At 49.1% G+C, this 13169-nt stretch overlaps 3 protein-coding genes across 3 annotated transcripts; all 3 read left to right on the forward strand.

Moving 5' to 3' along the window:
• Positions 1–1237: 1237 nt before the first annotated feature.
• GIQ15_03718 (Fum1p) lies at positions 1238–9417 on the forward strand (the record flags this gene model as incomplete). Its single annotated transcript, XM_033551135.1, has 14 exons — positions 1238–1366; positions 1420–1928; positions 1987–2500; positions 2554–3229; positions 3280–3729; positions 3777–3842; positions 4137–4253; positions 4320–6055; positions 6155–7012; positions 7064–7342; positions 7392–7466; positions 7580–7920; positions 7975–8479; positions 8521–9417. The coding sequence occupies 14 exons, from the start codon at positions 1238–1240 to the stop codon at positions 9415–9417; spliced, it is 7152 nt and encodes a 2383-aa protein (XP_033408296.1).
• A 1242-nt stretch (positions 9418–10659) lies between these two features.
• Positions 10660–11566, forward strand: GIQ15_03719 (ADP-ribosylation factor; the record flags this gene model as incomplete). Its single annotated transcript, XM_033551136.1, has 6 exons — positions 10660–10760; positions 10811–10883; positions 10946–10965; positions 11049–11111; positions 11170–11241; positions 11293–11566. 6 exons carry the CDS (start codon positions 10660–10662, stop codon positions 11564–11566), a joined length of 603 nt encoding a protein of 200 aa, XP_033408297.1.
• Positions 11567–12439: 873 nt separating this feature from the next.
• On the forward strand, positions 12440–13029 carry GIQ15_03720 (uncharacterized protein; the record flags this gene model as incomplete). The annotated part of the gene is made up of 3 exons (XM_033551137.1): positions 12440–12465; positions 12518–12625; positions 12684–13029. 3 exons carry the CDS (start codon positions 12440–12442, stop codon positions 13027–13029), a joined length of 480 nt encoding a protein of 159 aa, XP_033408298.1.
• Positions 13030–13169: the final 140 nt, after the last annotated feature.

Raw genomic sequence — 13169 nt, forward strand, 5'->3', positions numbered from 1 at the left:
CAACGGAAGCTCGTTTCCTCGCGCTACATAGACTTACTTGGGCCTATTAGTGTTTATAACTAACGGGGTTTAAATTACCCGGGAGAAGCCATCCCAGCTGTATACGCTGAGCCAGCGCTAGATATTACTACCGGATCCGAATTTTAGCACAAGATGTCCAGGTCCATCTCGCTAAGCGGCGAAGATTGAAGTTAACTACCAGACTGGGAGATAAAAGTTGAGGAGCCTTAAAATGATATATCTAGAAACGAGTCGATAGATTCGGATCAAGGGTTCTCTCTGGTATCAGCTCAGTGTAGATTATCATCTTGAATAAACTTATCGAGAAAAGCATTGAGCTCCTTTATAGTAAAGACAAACGCAGTATTCTTCTCTAACAATATAATAAACTTAATCGTTCCCCTGTTATAGGCAGCCAGGCGATCTGCTCAGGCCCTGCCTCCGTTGTGGGTTGATATATTCTCAGAGGCGGCCAATCAACCGATAAGGTGGCGTCTCTACGAAACACAGCGGAACAGCAACAACGTGCTGTATAACCCGGAACGACACAGTTAGAAGCTCAAAATGCATAAATAGATGATGGTGATATCTAGGCCATTTTGAACCCCTATATACTGCGTATATACGTGGGAAAGGGCTAACCCTACATGAGCTGGGAAAGGGGCCGTATAGAGTCACGTGATGCCGACATTATCTCAACCTCGCCAACTCAATTTCCGCCCCTAACTACTAACTACACTCTATACATAACTGACTGGTCTACTGGATCAAAGCCCAACTCTCTATGAAGATATATGTTCGCCCCCCTAAATATGCAGCCCGCTTGCTTTTTGATACTCCAGATTGCGGGTTATGGAGGGCCATCCATCCCCAAGAGTAACGCCATGGGCCCAGCTGTCAACGCCGCGCGAGTCAGGTTGCATAATCTGATAAATGAGCGTCGAATGAGAAATCGGTTGGAATCGAAATTTGAATATTGACCAGGGATATCGGAACTAAGAACTCGCCTTTTCTTGAGTCTGGACGATCATGCGATGTTAGTTCTCCGATATATGCTGAGCGACCCAAGGTCGATTTGGCACATCTACCTAGGTATCGCGAATAATTTTTATTACTATCTTTACGCTGATAGTAAAGGTCAAAATTATCAGGACTGGATTATTCACGCTTTGCAACTCCTCATCAATTCTCCATCTCCCGTCCTGAATTGATACTAGACACACCCACAGTCAATCCGATGGTGATTCAAAGCGAGGACGTGGCGGCCGTTGAGCCCCAGCTGCAGCCAATTCCAGACCAACAGGAACATCCTCTAAAAGAGATCCCAACCGTAGCTTTCCATGAGACTCTCACAAATGACAAAGATGTAGGTTAAAGACTCCGTTTACAAGCTTATAACCCAGGATAACCATGTTGTAGACAAACATTGACGATGGAGGCTGTCCTCCGATTGCAATCGTTGGCATGGCCTTGCGCCTGCCAGGCGGGGTCAAATCGCCGGACGAGCTATGGAAATTCTTGATGGAGAAGAAAAATGGGGTTTGTGAAGTGCCTGGCAGCCGCTATACAGTGGATTCTTTCTACAGTGATAGTAAGGCCCATTGCCTCAAAACTCGACATGGATACTACCTAGAAGAAGATATTGCCTGCTTTGATGCGCCATTCTTCTCTATCAGTTCTAGTGAGGCTGCACAGCTGGACCCGCAGCAGCGTATGCTTATGGAGATCGTCTGGGAATGTCTGGAAAGTGCAGGTGAAACCAACTGGAAAGGCAAGAATATTGGTTGTTACGTCGGGGTCTATGGTGAAGATTGGTTAGACCTAGCCAGTAAAGATCCTCAGTATACCAACCGTTATCATGTTTTTGCAACGGGGCAGTTTGCTTTATCAAACAGGTTATCATGGGAGTATGATTTTCGTGGTCCAAGGTAGGCTACCGCCGCTTATCTCTCCTATTCAAATTGGTATATTAACATTATAGTGCAGCATGACCTTACAAGCTGGCTGTTCATCATCATTAATCGGGTTACATGAAGCTTGCCACGCACTTTATGCGGGGGACTGTTGCGCGGCCATTGTTGCAGGGACGAACTTGATATTTACCCCTACTATGACGACCACAATGTGTGATAACAATGTCCTGTCTCCATCCGGGGCATGTAAGACTTTTGATAAGGATGCCGATGGATACGGGCGGGGTGAAGGAATCAACGCACTTTATATCAAAACTCTAGCTGATGCCCTTCGAGATAATGACCCTATTAGGGGTGTAATACGTGCAACTGCAACCAACTTCGACGGGAAAACCTCCACTATAACGACTCCGGGAGCTGAATCCCAGGAGGCCCTTGTGCGGAGAGCCTACGAAAAAGCTGGAATCAATGATATCTGCCAGACAGGGTTCTTCGAATGCCACGGAACTGGGACAGTAGCGGGAGATACTACAGAAACGTCTGTAGTCGCCAAACTGTTTGAAGGGAAAGGGATAGTAATTGGCAGTGTGAGTATATTCCATCCATGCTCGCTACACGGTGCTAGACTAACAAGTCGCAGGTAAAACCCAATTTAGGCCACGGAGAAGGTGCCTCAGGTATTACCAGCGTCATCAAGGGAATTATGTCTCTTCAGCACGATACAATCCCGCCAAATACATTTTTCCAGTCTCCAAACCCGAATATTCCGTTCAAAGAGAGTAAGCTTCAAGTTCCATTGGATGCAATGCCTTGGCCAGAAGGCCGTAGCAAGCGAGTGAGCGTGAATTGTTTCGGTATCGGTGGAGCTAATTCGCATGCGATCTTGGATTCTGCTTCCTCATTTTGTAAAAGTGAAGCAAAGTCCAGCGTTGGGCAGTACAACAGCTCGCACCTTCTCGTTGTATCCGCAAGGAGCGCAGAGAACCTACGAGAGAGAGTCAATATAGCGACTCAATACATCAACGAAAATCCATCTAAGCTGCATGACCTCGCTTATACGCTTGCTGTTAGGCGAGAACACCTCTCGCATCGGGCTTTCGCAATAGCACAACCAGGTCAGCCAATTAGTGCAACCGCATTCCAGAATGGTCAGGATGAATTTCCTGAACTGGTCTTTGTATTCACTGGCCAAGGTGCTCAGTGGGTCGGTATGGGGAAAGACTTGATGCATGCTTTCCCAGAAGCTAGAAAAGACATCCAGGCACTGGAAAAGGTACTCCAAGGTCTACCTGATGCTCCTAATTGGTCTCTAGAAGGTAAGAACCTGAAAGCAACGCTCTCTTACTATAATTAACGTGGCTCTTAGGGGAACTTGCCAAGGTTGGCGATGATAGCAAGGCCAATGAAGCAGAGTTCTCTCAACCGCTCTGCACTGCTCTCCAGATTGCACTTGTTAATATCCTTTATACATGGGGTATCAAGCCGTCATCTTTGGTTGGCCATTCCAGTGGAGAAATTGCGGCTGCCTATGCATCTGGTGCCATAACCGCAAGGTCAGCTATCATTATCGCCTATTATCGAGGCATGGTCGCAAAGGAGCTGAAGAAAAATGGGGCTATGGCGGCAGTCGGTCTCGGAAAGGATAAAGCCACGCAGTACCTGGTGGATGGCGTAGTTGTTTCCTGCGAAAACAGCCCCGGTAGTGTGACACTATCAGGAGATGCGGACAAGGTTGATAAGGTTGTGGGAACAATCAAGAATGAACTTCCGGATGTCTTATGCAGGCGGCTCCGCGTGTCCGTTGCTTACCATTCTCGTAAGTGACTGTATCCTGATTTTGGATGCTTCGACTAATTATATTAGACCATATGCAAGAGCTAGGGCCCTTGTACGAATCACGCATCACTCAGTTCGTCGAATATAATGAGCGTATGCTACCTCTCTTCTCCACAGTTACCTCTACGACAATCACAAACCCCCCCAGGCTCGATGCTGCGTATTGGCGGAATAATCTAGAATCACCAGTACTTTTTTCCACCACTGTTCAAAAGATTCTTCAAAGCCCACAGAGAAAAGCCTTCTTAGAAGTCGGACCACACGGTGCACTCTCCGGGCCTCTCAGGCAAATCTTTCAAGGTGCAGGCCTTAAATCAGCCCCGATTTATATACCCACGCTTAATCGTAATGACGAAAATTCTCAGACTCAACTTCTGTCTACTCTAGGAGTTGCACACATCAACGGCGTTTCTATCGACCTCAAGAAAATAAACGGTGTAGGGGAAACCTTAAGCAATATCCCCCCTTATCCCTGGCAGCACGGTGCAAAGTATTGGCATGCCAGTAGGTTAACTCACGATTGGAGGTTCAGCCGTCATCCTCACCATGAGCTACTGGGTGCACGGGTAGTTGAAAGCTCGGATCTAGAGCCATCATGGAGAAACGTCTTGCGCTTGGACGATGTGCCGTGGCTCACTGACCATGCCCTTCAAGGAAATATTATTTTCCCCGCTACTGGATATGTCGCGATGGCAGGGGAGGCCATTTGTCAACTCGATTCTGGTGCGGATGGATACACGATCAAGAATTTTGCCATCAAAAACCCGCTATTATTGAAAAACGAGGCAGAAATTATCACCGCTTTTAGGCCGGTGAAGATAACGGATATGGTTGACTCGGAATGGTATTCGTTCACCATAATGGCACATGATGGATCTGGCTGGACGAAACATTGTCAGGGACAAGTGAGGGCTGGTTCTGAAAACCCACCCAAGGGATATAAAATCAAAGACCAGACACGAGTTCTTGACGTGGATACCTGCTACAAACTTGTAGATCGACAAGGGTTTAGTTACGGGCCTCATTTCCGGCGTTTTCAAGATATAAATGTGCATCCGACTGAATGCAAAGCCTCCGGAACTGTGCTCGACTTTCAAGACCGGTTCGAAAGCAGGTACAACCTTCACCCTGCAACCATGGATCACGTTCTTCAATTATTTCCAATTGCTCAGGCTCGCGGCTTTGCGCGCCGTCTTGGACTCATTGTCCCTACAATAATTGGAGAGATATATGTTCGGGGGAGTGCACCGCAGCTCAAAATCGAAGCCTGTATCCCTCAGGGCGGATTTGGGGCAGGCCGGGCCGGGCAAGCCATAGTGATGGCTGATGATGAGCTGGTTCTATCTCTCAAGGATATTTTCGGATTTCCAGTCGACAATCAGGGGAATACAGAAGCCTCTAATGTTCCCCTGGGTTCGCAGATACGGTGGGCACCCGATATTGATATGGTATCTCCCCCTACATTGCTTCCCACACCAACAGTGGAGGAACGCTACTACAAAATGGCTAGGGATGTCAGACAAGTAAGCCTTATTTACATCCTGGAAACTGCGGATCGATTGGCCTGTATCACTCCTACGGCCCCATCTCTAGTCAAGTGGAAAAATTGGATCACGGTCGAGGCATCGAGACTCCACCAAAGTCTAGATACTTTATCTTCTAAGATGCAAGATTGGGTCCAGATGAATTCGGAGGCTCGCCAACTCCTCACAAGCGCCATCTCTTCACGGTACGACGATGAGAAAGATGGGTCTTCCGTTCCATTCGAATGTATGCGCCACATCTACGATCACTGTCAGGAGATAGCCTGCGGAAAGAGTGTGGCAGATCGGGCTATTGATTGCATGGAGAAATATTGGCCTGTCCTTCAATCACAGTGTGACTGGAGTCATTTTCTGAGGCTCCTTGGCCATTCCAACCCAGCCATGCGGGTACTAGAAATTAGTGCAGGAACAGGAAGTGCGACGCGGGTGGTATTGCAACACTTAAAGTCTCCCGAAGGTGCGCTGCTACACTTATACTCGCAATACACTTTTACCGATGCTTCCGAAAGCATGGTAACGGCTGCACAAAAGATGTTCCCTCAATGCACGGAATACAAAGTCCTAGATATTTCTAAAGATCCAAAGGAACAGGGTTTCGAACCGCATAGCTTTGACTTGATTATTGCTTCAAATGTTTTGCATTCTACACCTCGGCTGGAGGAGGCTCTTCGAAACATAGGTCATTTGCTCGCCGATAATGGCCGATTTTTACTCCATGAGTTGCATCCACGTACGGAACCTCCACTAGATTCTCGCGCCATGGTATATGTGCTAACACATCTATAGGGGCATTATACATGAACTACATAATGGCACGTATAAATTCCTTGTTTGTAATATACATCACTAACAAGAAGACAGGGTATATTGCCTGACTGGTGGGTGGGGGATGAAGATGGTAGACTTGAACATCCATACGTATCCCCTGAGAGATGGAACCAGGAGCTCATTGCTGCCGGGTTTGTCGGAAATGAGGTAATGTGTTACGACTTAGAACCATCCAACTCAACCACTTTCACCATACTGTCTAAAATGGCTCAAGTGCCAAATAATAAGACAGACGTTTTCCTTTTGGCAGGCGAAGTCCGTGGCCCGTGGGCCAAAGAAATTGAATCTAGCCTCGTTTCTCGGGGGTATAGAGTGAACTGGGGTACATTGAATGAAGACCCTCCTGTTGATCAGCTCATAGTTTCTCTTTTAGATATGGATGGGCCCTATCTCCACGCCATGCCCGCGCAGAAATATGCAGCCCTCCATGCATTCCTAACGAAGATAAGCAAGAGCAAAATGATATGGGTAACAAGCAGAAGCCAGCTCGCCTGCATCGATCCCCGTTTCAGTTTGATATTTGGACTCGCTCGAACGCTCAGGCATGAAATGGCTCTCGACATCTCTACCTTTGAAACCGATGTCTTTGATACTGCGGCAGCCAATGCACTTATACTGGTCCTCGAAAAGCTCGAGTGGTCGAGGCAGTTGCCCAATGTCGAACCGGAGTACGAATTCAGCTTCTATCACGGTACTATAAATATTGGCCGGTGCCACTGGCAATTGCCTCAAATCCAGGAGTCTGACCAAGCATTACTTGAGGCACCGATAAAACTAGAAATTGGGTCACGCGGGTCAATAAATACCCTCCAGTGGGCCCGGTTTGAGGAAGGGCCATTAGAAAGCGACCACGTTGAGGTTGAAATGCGATATATTGGGTTGAACTTCAGGGTACTGCTCACTGTTACCCCCTATTATGTACTAGACTAACAGGTCTGATAGGATATAATGGTTGCAATGGGCCTATATGGTGACCCTGATGAATTTGGTATAGAAGGCAGTGGTATCGTTTGCCGGGTGGCACCAGGCCTTGACTATAAACCAGGCGACAAAGTTGCGGTCATCTCTACAGGTGCTTTCCGTACTCGCGCCGTTCTACCTTCACACATGGTTATTAAGATTCCCGATGACTTTACATTAGAAGACGCAGCAACGATGCTATGTGGCTATTTTACATCCCTCATCTGCCTAATTCATCTCGCGCGAGTTAGGGAAGGCGAGGTAAGTGATTATCAATGTTGCAGCTATGCACATGCTAATTTGCATACAGTCAGTGTTAATACACTCGGCCTGCGGGGGGGTTGGCCTGGCAGCAATCCGCATTTGTGAAGCCTTGGGCGCAAAGGTACACATCTTATTTCTTCTGCTCTACGGGGGGTCCCTATCATGAGTCTTCGAGGACTTTTGTTAGGGGCCATGGTATCAATTTCTAACAAATACTAAATTTGATGCATCTAGATATTCGCCACTGTCGGTAATGACGAAAAAGTCAAGTATCTCACCGATCAGTTCGGAATTCCGCGTCATCGCATATTCAACTCTAGAAACGCTGGTTTCCTGCCTGGTATTATGCGCGAGACCAATGGCCGGGGTGTTGACGTCGTGTTGAACTCACTTGCAGGAAAATTGCTTCACGCTTCGTGGGACTGTGTTGCACCGTTTGGCAAGATGGTTGAACTTGGGAAGCGTGACTTTATAAGTAACGGGCAACTCAACATGGCACCCTTTATAGATAATCGCCAGTACATCGGCTTCGACCTAACACAATATGGTACGGCGAAACATTACTTGCGCAAGGTGTAAGTGTATACTCCGACTAGGCACCTCCCATGACATCTCTAACATTCTCATAGGGCGACCGAGCAATTCATACAGTGGTTCAACGAGGGCAAAAGTCAGCCAATTCGACCAATCAAAGTCTATGACGCTACCAAGGTCGTGGATGCCTTCCGATATATGCAACAAGGGGTTCACATAGGTAAGATCTTAATCAGGATGCCTCAGGACCCAGTAGATTTACTGCGCGCCGATGGCCCATCCGTAATCACATTCTCACCAAATGCCTCATACCTCCTAGTTGGCGGGCTAGGCGGGCTAGGACGCTCGGTGTCATCTTGGATGGCGGAAAATGGTGCCCGTCATATTGTATACTTGTCACGTTCTGCTGGGAAATCTGCAAAAGACCAGGCGTTCCTGCGGGAGCTTGAAGACCAAGGCTGCTCTGCGACCTGCGTAGCAGGCAATGTGGCAGATATGGCGGACGTAAAGTCTGCCATCTCAAAATGCCCCAAGCGCCTCGTTGGTATTATTCAATTGTCCACTGTTTTGAAGGTAAATTCTTTTGTCTCCGGTAAAGCTGTATGTCCTTGGTCACGCTAATCCGTTACCTATTATTCTAGGATCGCACCTTTGAAAAGATGACGCATGATGAATGGTCGTCCTGCCTTGAATCCAAGGTCCAGGGAACTTGGAATCTGCATGATGCTTCACGGGACAAAAAGCTTGACTTTTTCGTAGTCTTCGGCTCTGTCTCTGGCATTTGCGGAAACGTCGGCCAGGCCAACTATGCCGCGGCGAATACCTTCCTTGGCAGCTTCACGCAATATCGTCGTCAGCTCGGTTTGCCATCTGCCATCCTTGATCTAGGTGTAGTGGAGGATGTCGGTATGGTGAGCCAGAACAGCAGCCTGCTGCAGAATGCCCAGTCCGCCTCGCTGCGTCTAGTCAGCGAGAAGGAGCTGATAGAAGGGCTACAGCTCGCGATACGTCAATCACACACAGCCTATTCGCCTGACGATATGACTTCTAGCTCATGCATCATCGGGCTGGGAAACACGAAGCCACTCTCTGCTCCTGGAGTCCGCGCTCTATGGGCCAGAGATGCCCGATTCACGCTCTACTCAAACCTAGAATTGGAAGGCGTTGGACATGAGCCGGGTGAAATTGATGAGATCAAGATTATGCTCGGAAAGATACAACAGAATGCAGCCTACCCGAACACCCCAGAGGCAGAAAGTACTATCCGAGGCGCGCTGGGGCGTAGGCTTATGCAGAATATGGCGCATGCACAAGATCTAGATGACGAGCAGATGTCGAACTTTCCTGTCGACTCACTCATGGCCATCGAGATCAAGGGCTGGGTACGCCGTAATCTTAGGCTAGAGATCAGCTTGATGGAGATTTCAAAGGCAGGAACCGTCGGAAAGCTATCGAAGCTAGCTCATGGCCTCCTCATGGCCAAACACGGCGTCAAGGCAGCTACCTCTGAGCATGCCACCTCTGAGCATACCGACTAGTCCTATATAACGTGGCTGTTTAGCATTGGGGTTAGGTCGACCATGTATAAAACTCGCATAGAGATAAATATATAACGAGTACTCGGTGGACGAAGATTAACGGTCTTACAGCATGGCCGCCGAGATGCCATCCCCGGACGCAGGATGCAATGCGATGCAACGCAATAGCCCTATTCACATATACGTATACAGGCACACACATATATATATCTGTAAGCCAGCCTCCTTGTACCACGCCCTGAAACGAGCCTGGACCGGAGCCTCGTCAAAGGACAAGGATCTGGGTATATGATTCGCTAGGAACGAGCAGGCCGTATATCTGCTGCAGCATCGCGACGCTGCCAGAGCTGGCACTCATCTGTCTATACAAGAACACTTTACATCGGAATAGACATCTGTAGACGTGGTTGGGCGGACGAGCGGCGTACCAAAGGTCAAAGGTTCGTCCCCTGCAACAAATAAGCCGTTCACTAGTTGCTATATTTATTGGTCACCTATTACCTCATAAGTCGCAGGCTTCTCCCAGACTCTGTACATACTCGAGACGTTGGACAGTCAAACGGCCCGACAGTCAGCTCGTATACTCTTCTTCTTGTCTTCTTGTCTGCTCTACGGAGTACTGACGGAGCTGATCTAGCGAGTGTGATAGTTCTCGTCACATCACGGCCTTCGCAGCCTGTCTGTCCGTTTCTTTTTCTCCATCTATATCTCATCGCTGCCATCTCTTATTTGGGACTTCTCTTTTCTTTTTCTCCCTCTCTCGCTCGTCTCTGGAGGCTTTCTTCTCTTTGCTTCTTTCTCGTCGTCTTTCCCATCATCGGAACTTACCTTCTGCTCCTTGGGATATCCAGCTCAGCTTTCTGGTCCTGAACCAATCCCAGCTCTTGCCAGCTCTTGCCAGCTACACGATACTAGATACTACATCTACGCTCTACGACTGGTAACTTATACTGAAAGCGCTCGACTAGCGCCGCTCAACAGGCCAAGACCGCTGGTTGTGAAGTAGATCTGGTCCATCACAGATCAATATATCAGCATCAGCATCACATCACATCGACATCAGCATATTATATCAACATCAGCATATCAGCATAGACGCTTGTCTCGCGAACGGCCGCTACGGGTCTACTTGTTCTGATATTCCCGCTGCAGACCTCGGCTAGAGCACGCTCGCATCACGGTGCACCGGTTGCAGTTGGCAGTTGGCACGGCAGTTGGCAGGACGTCGGAGGGCAGAGCACGATGCAGGGCTTCTTTAGGAGTATCTATGATTGGCTGCTGAGGATGTTCTGGTACGTTGGAGCGAGAGCGAGTTCGCGGTCGAGCGGCGGCCGTTGTGTGCGGTTCGTGGTTTCGTGTGTCTTTGTACGTGTGGCTGACCGCCGGGTAACAGGGCGACGGAGATGGATGTGACGATGGTCGGCTTGCAGAATGCCGGCAAGTCGTCTCTTCTGCGGGTGCTGGCGGTAAGCTAAAGACGGCCTCGACGCAAGATGTAGCACGGCGCTGACTTGTTCCTTCGTTGCAGGGCGGAGAATTCACGGTTGAGTATGTTTTTTTTGCGGGTGGCGACTATCGTGGGTTTTCCTTTTTTTTTTCTTCCCTTCTAGCTAACACGGTTCGATTCGCAGCTCGATACCCACCATCGGCTTCAACACCAAACGGGTGCAGAAGGGCCATGTAACGCTGAAATGGTGAGTGCTGATGCAAGGCTACCCGGCGTGGTTATGGTGGCTAACGCAGACCGAGCAGCTGGGACCTCGGCGGCCAGCCTCGATTCCGGCCCATGTGGGAGCGATACTGTCGCGGCGTCAACGCCATCGTGTGAGTCTGATCTTGGGTCTTTGAGCGTATGTGCAAGACTGACTGGTGTAGATACATCGTGGATGCGGCGGATAGACAGTCTCTGACGGCGTCGACGGACGAGCTGCGCGACCTGGTGAGCAAGCCGACGCTGGAAGGGATCCCGCTGCTGGTGCTGGGCAACAAGTCCGACCTGCCAGACGTGCTCTCGGTGGACGAGCTGATCGACGCCATGGAGCTGAAGAGCATAACGAAGCGGGAGGTGAGCTGCTACGGCATCAGCGCGAAGGAGGAGACGAACCTGGACGCCGTGCTGAGATGGCTCATCGCGAGGTCGAATCGGTGATCCGTCGTTGTATTCTCTGTCTGTCTGCTTCTGTTCCTGTTTTATGAGCGACGTGAGGTCTTAGAGTGAGCCATCTTCCTCTCTTTAATATCTATTTCGGAACCGCATGTCGGTCGTTTGTACTCCGTAACATCCGAATATCGATTCACTCGAGCAATGCGTGACTGTAGTGAGCAGCTGGCGATAGAGAGCGTAGTTCTTCCGCGCTGTAGGGCCTCCCTTTATACGCCAGCTCCTTGTCTTACATGTTGATGCGTTGGCCTTGCATATTCACCAGCCAACCACGTCTGCTTAGCTTATACAAGTAGAAGTAGATTAGATGAGTAAAAGTAGATGCAGATTAGATGCAGATTAGATAGAGTAGAGCATCATACTGAATCCAGGTTAACTGAGATAGTACATGGATATCCCAACATCAAGGGCACAGCCTCAGTCTCGTCATCCTCGCCGCATCGCTGGATAAAGCTCCGTCTCCGAGAGGCTGAGCCTCATCTCTCTGTCTCTATCTCTATCTCTATCTCTCTCTATCTCTCTCTATCTCTCTCTATCTCTCTCTATCTCTCTCTATCTCTCTCTATCTCTCTCTATCTCTCTACCTCTTCTCTCTTCTATATATATATATATATATATATATATCTTATATATTATCCTCTCTTATATCTCTTACATCTCTCTCATCCACATCCTCCACGTGACCTGCCAAGTCGTCCATATTTCTCTTATACGAAGAACGAAGAACGATCTCTGATATTTACACGATATACACGATACAACGATACAACGATATCATCTCATCACTATCATCTCATCACATCACATCATCTTACTGTCCGATCTCACTCGTACATCCACTGTACGATACGCGGCATCAGCATGGGCGCCATCGCAGAGAGATACTAGTATGTTATTCGCCTCCCTTCCACGGTCATGTCATAAACTAACAAGACACAGCTCCTATGGCAACGGCTACTACTACTCCACGCCCTGGGAACGCTGGGGTCGCTGGGTAGTCCTCGCCGTCATCATCGTCGGCGCATTCTTCCTCTTCCTCATCTGCGCGTACGTCTATCTCCATTCCTCTATCCTATAAACTCTGTACATACTAACCGAGGAGAAGATGCATATCTGCCCGCCGCCGCCGTCGTCGAGGCCTGCAGCCGTTCAGGGGAACAGGATGGGCGGGCGCGGGACCCCAGGGCCATCCCCAGCAGTTCCAGCCGCCGCCGGGCCAGGGCCAGCAGCAGTATCCTTCGCCGAACCCCCAGCAGTACCCTCAGCAGTACCCCCAGCAGCATCCTCAACAGTACCCTCCACAGCAGTATCCTCCACAGCAAGGCGGCGTTGCCAGCCCTCCGCCCCAGTACGGTACGGCGCAGGACTACTACGCACCCCAGCAGACCGGCGTCGAGCTGCAGCAGCCTCCCAACGCCTATGGAGGACAGCCATACGGCCACAAGGCGTGAGCGGGAAGCTGATGTGATACCCATAAAATGTTCTTTCACGCTTGTACTCCGTACTGTTATGCTTATGCCTTCTCTTGTCTCGTCTCACTGTATAAGATATCAATAATACTCTAATGCCATCCCCAGTCCGTTTAGCATAT

The sequence above is a fragment of the Arthroderma uncinatum genome, assembly GCF_011692745.1.
Source record: "Arthroderma uncinatum strain CBS 119779 chromosome Unknown scaffold2, whole genome shotgun sequence".
Classification (NCBI taxonomy): domain Eukaryota; kingdom Fungi; phylum Ascomycota; class Eurotiomycetes; order Onygenales; family Arthrodermataceae; genus Arthroderma; species Arthroderma uncinatum.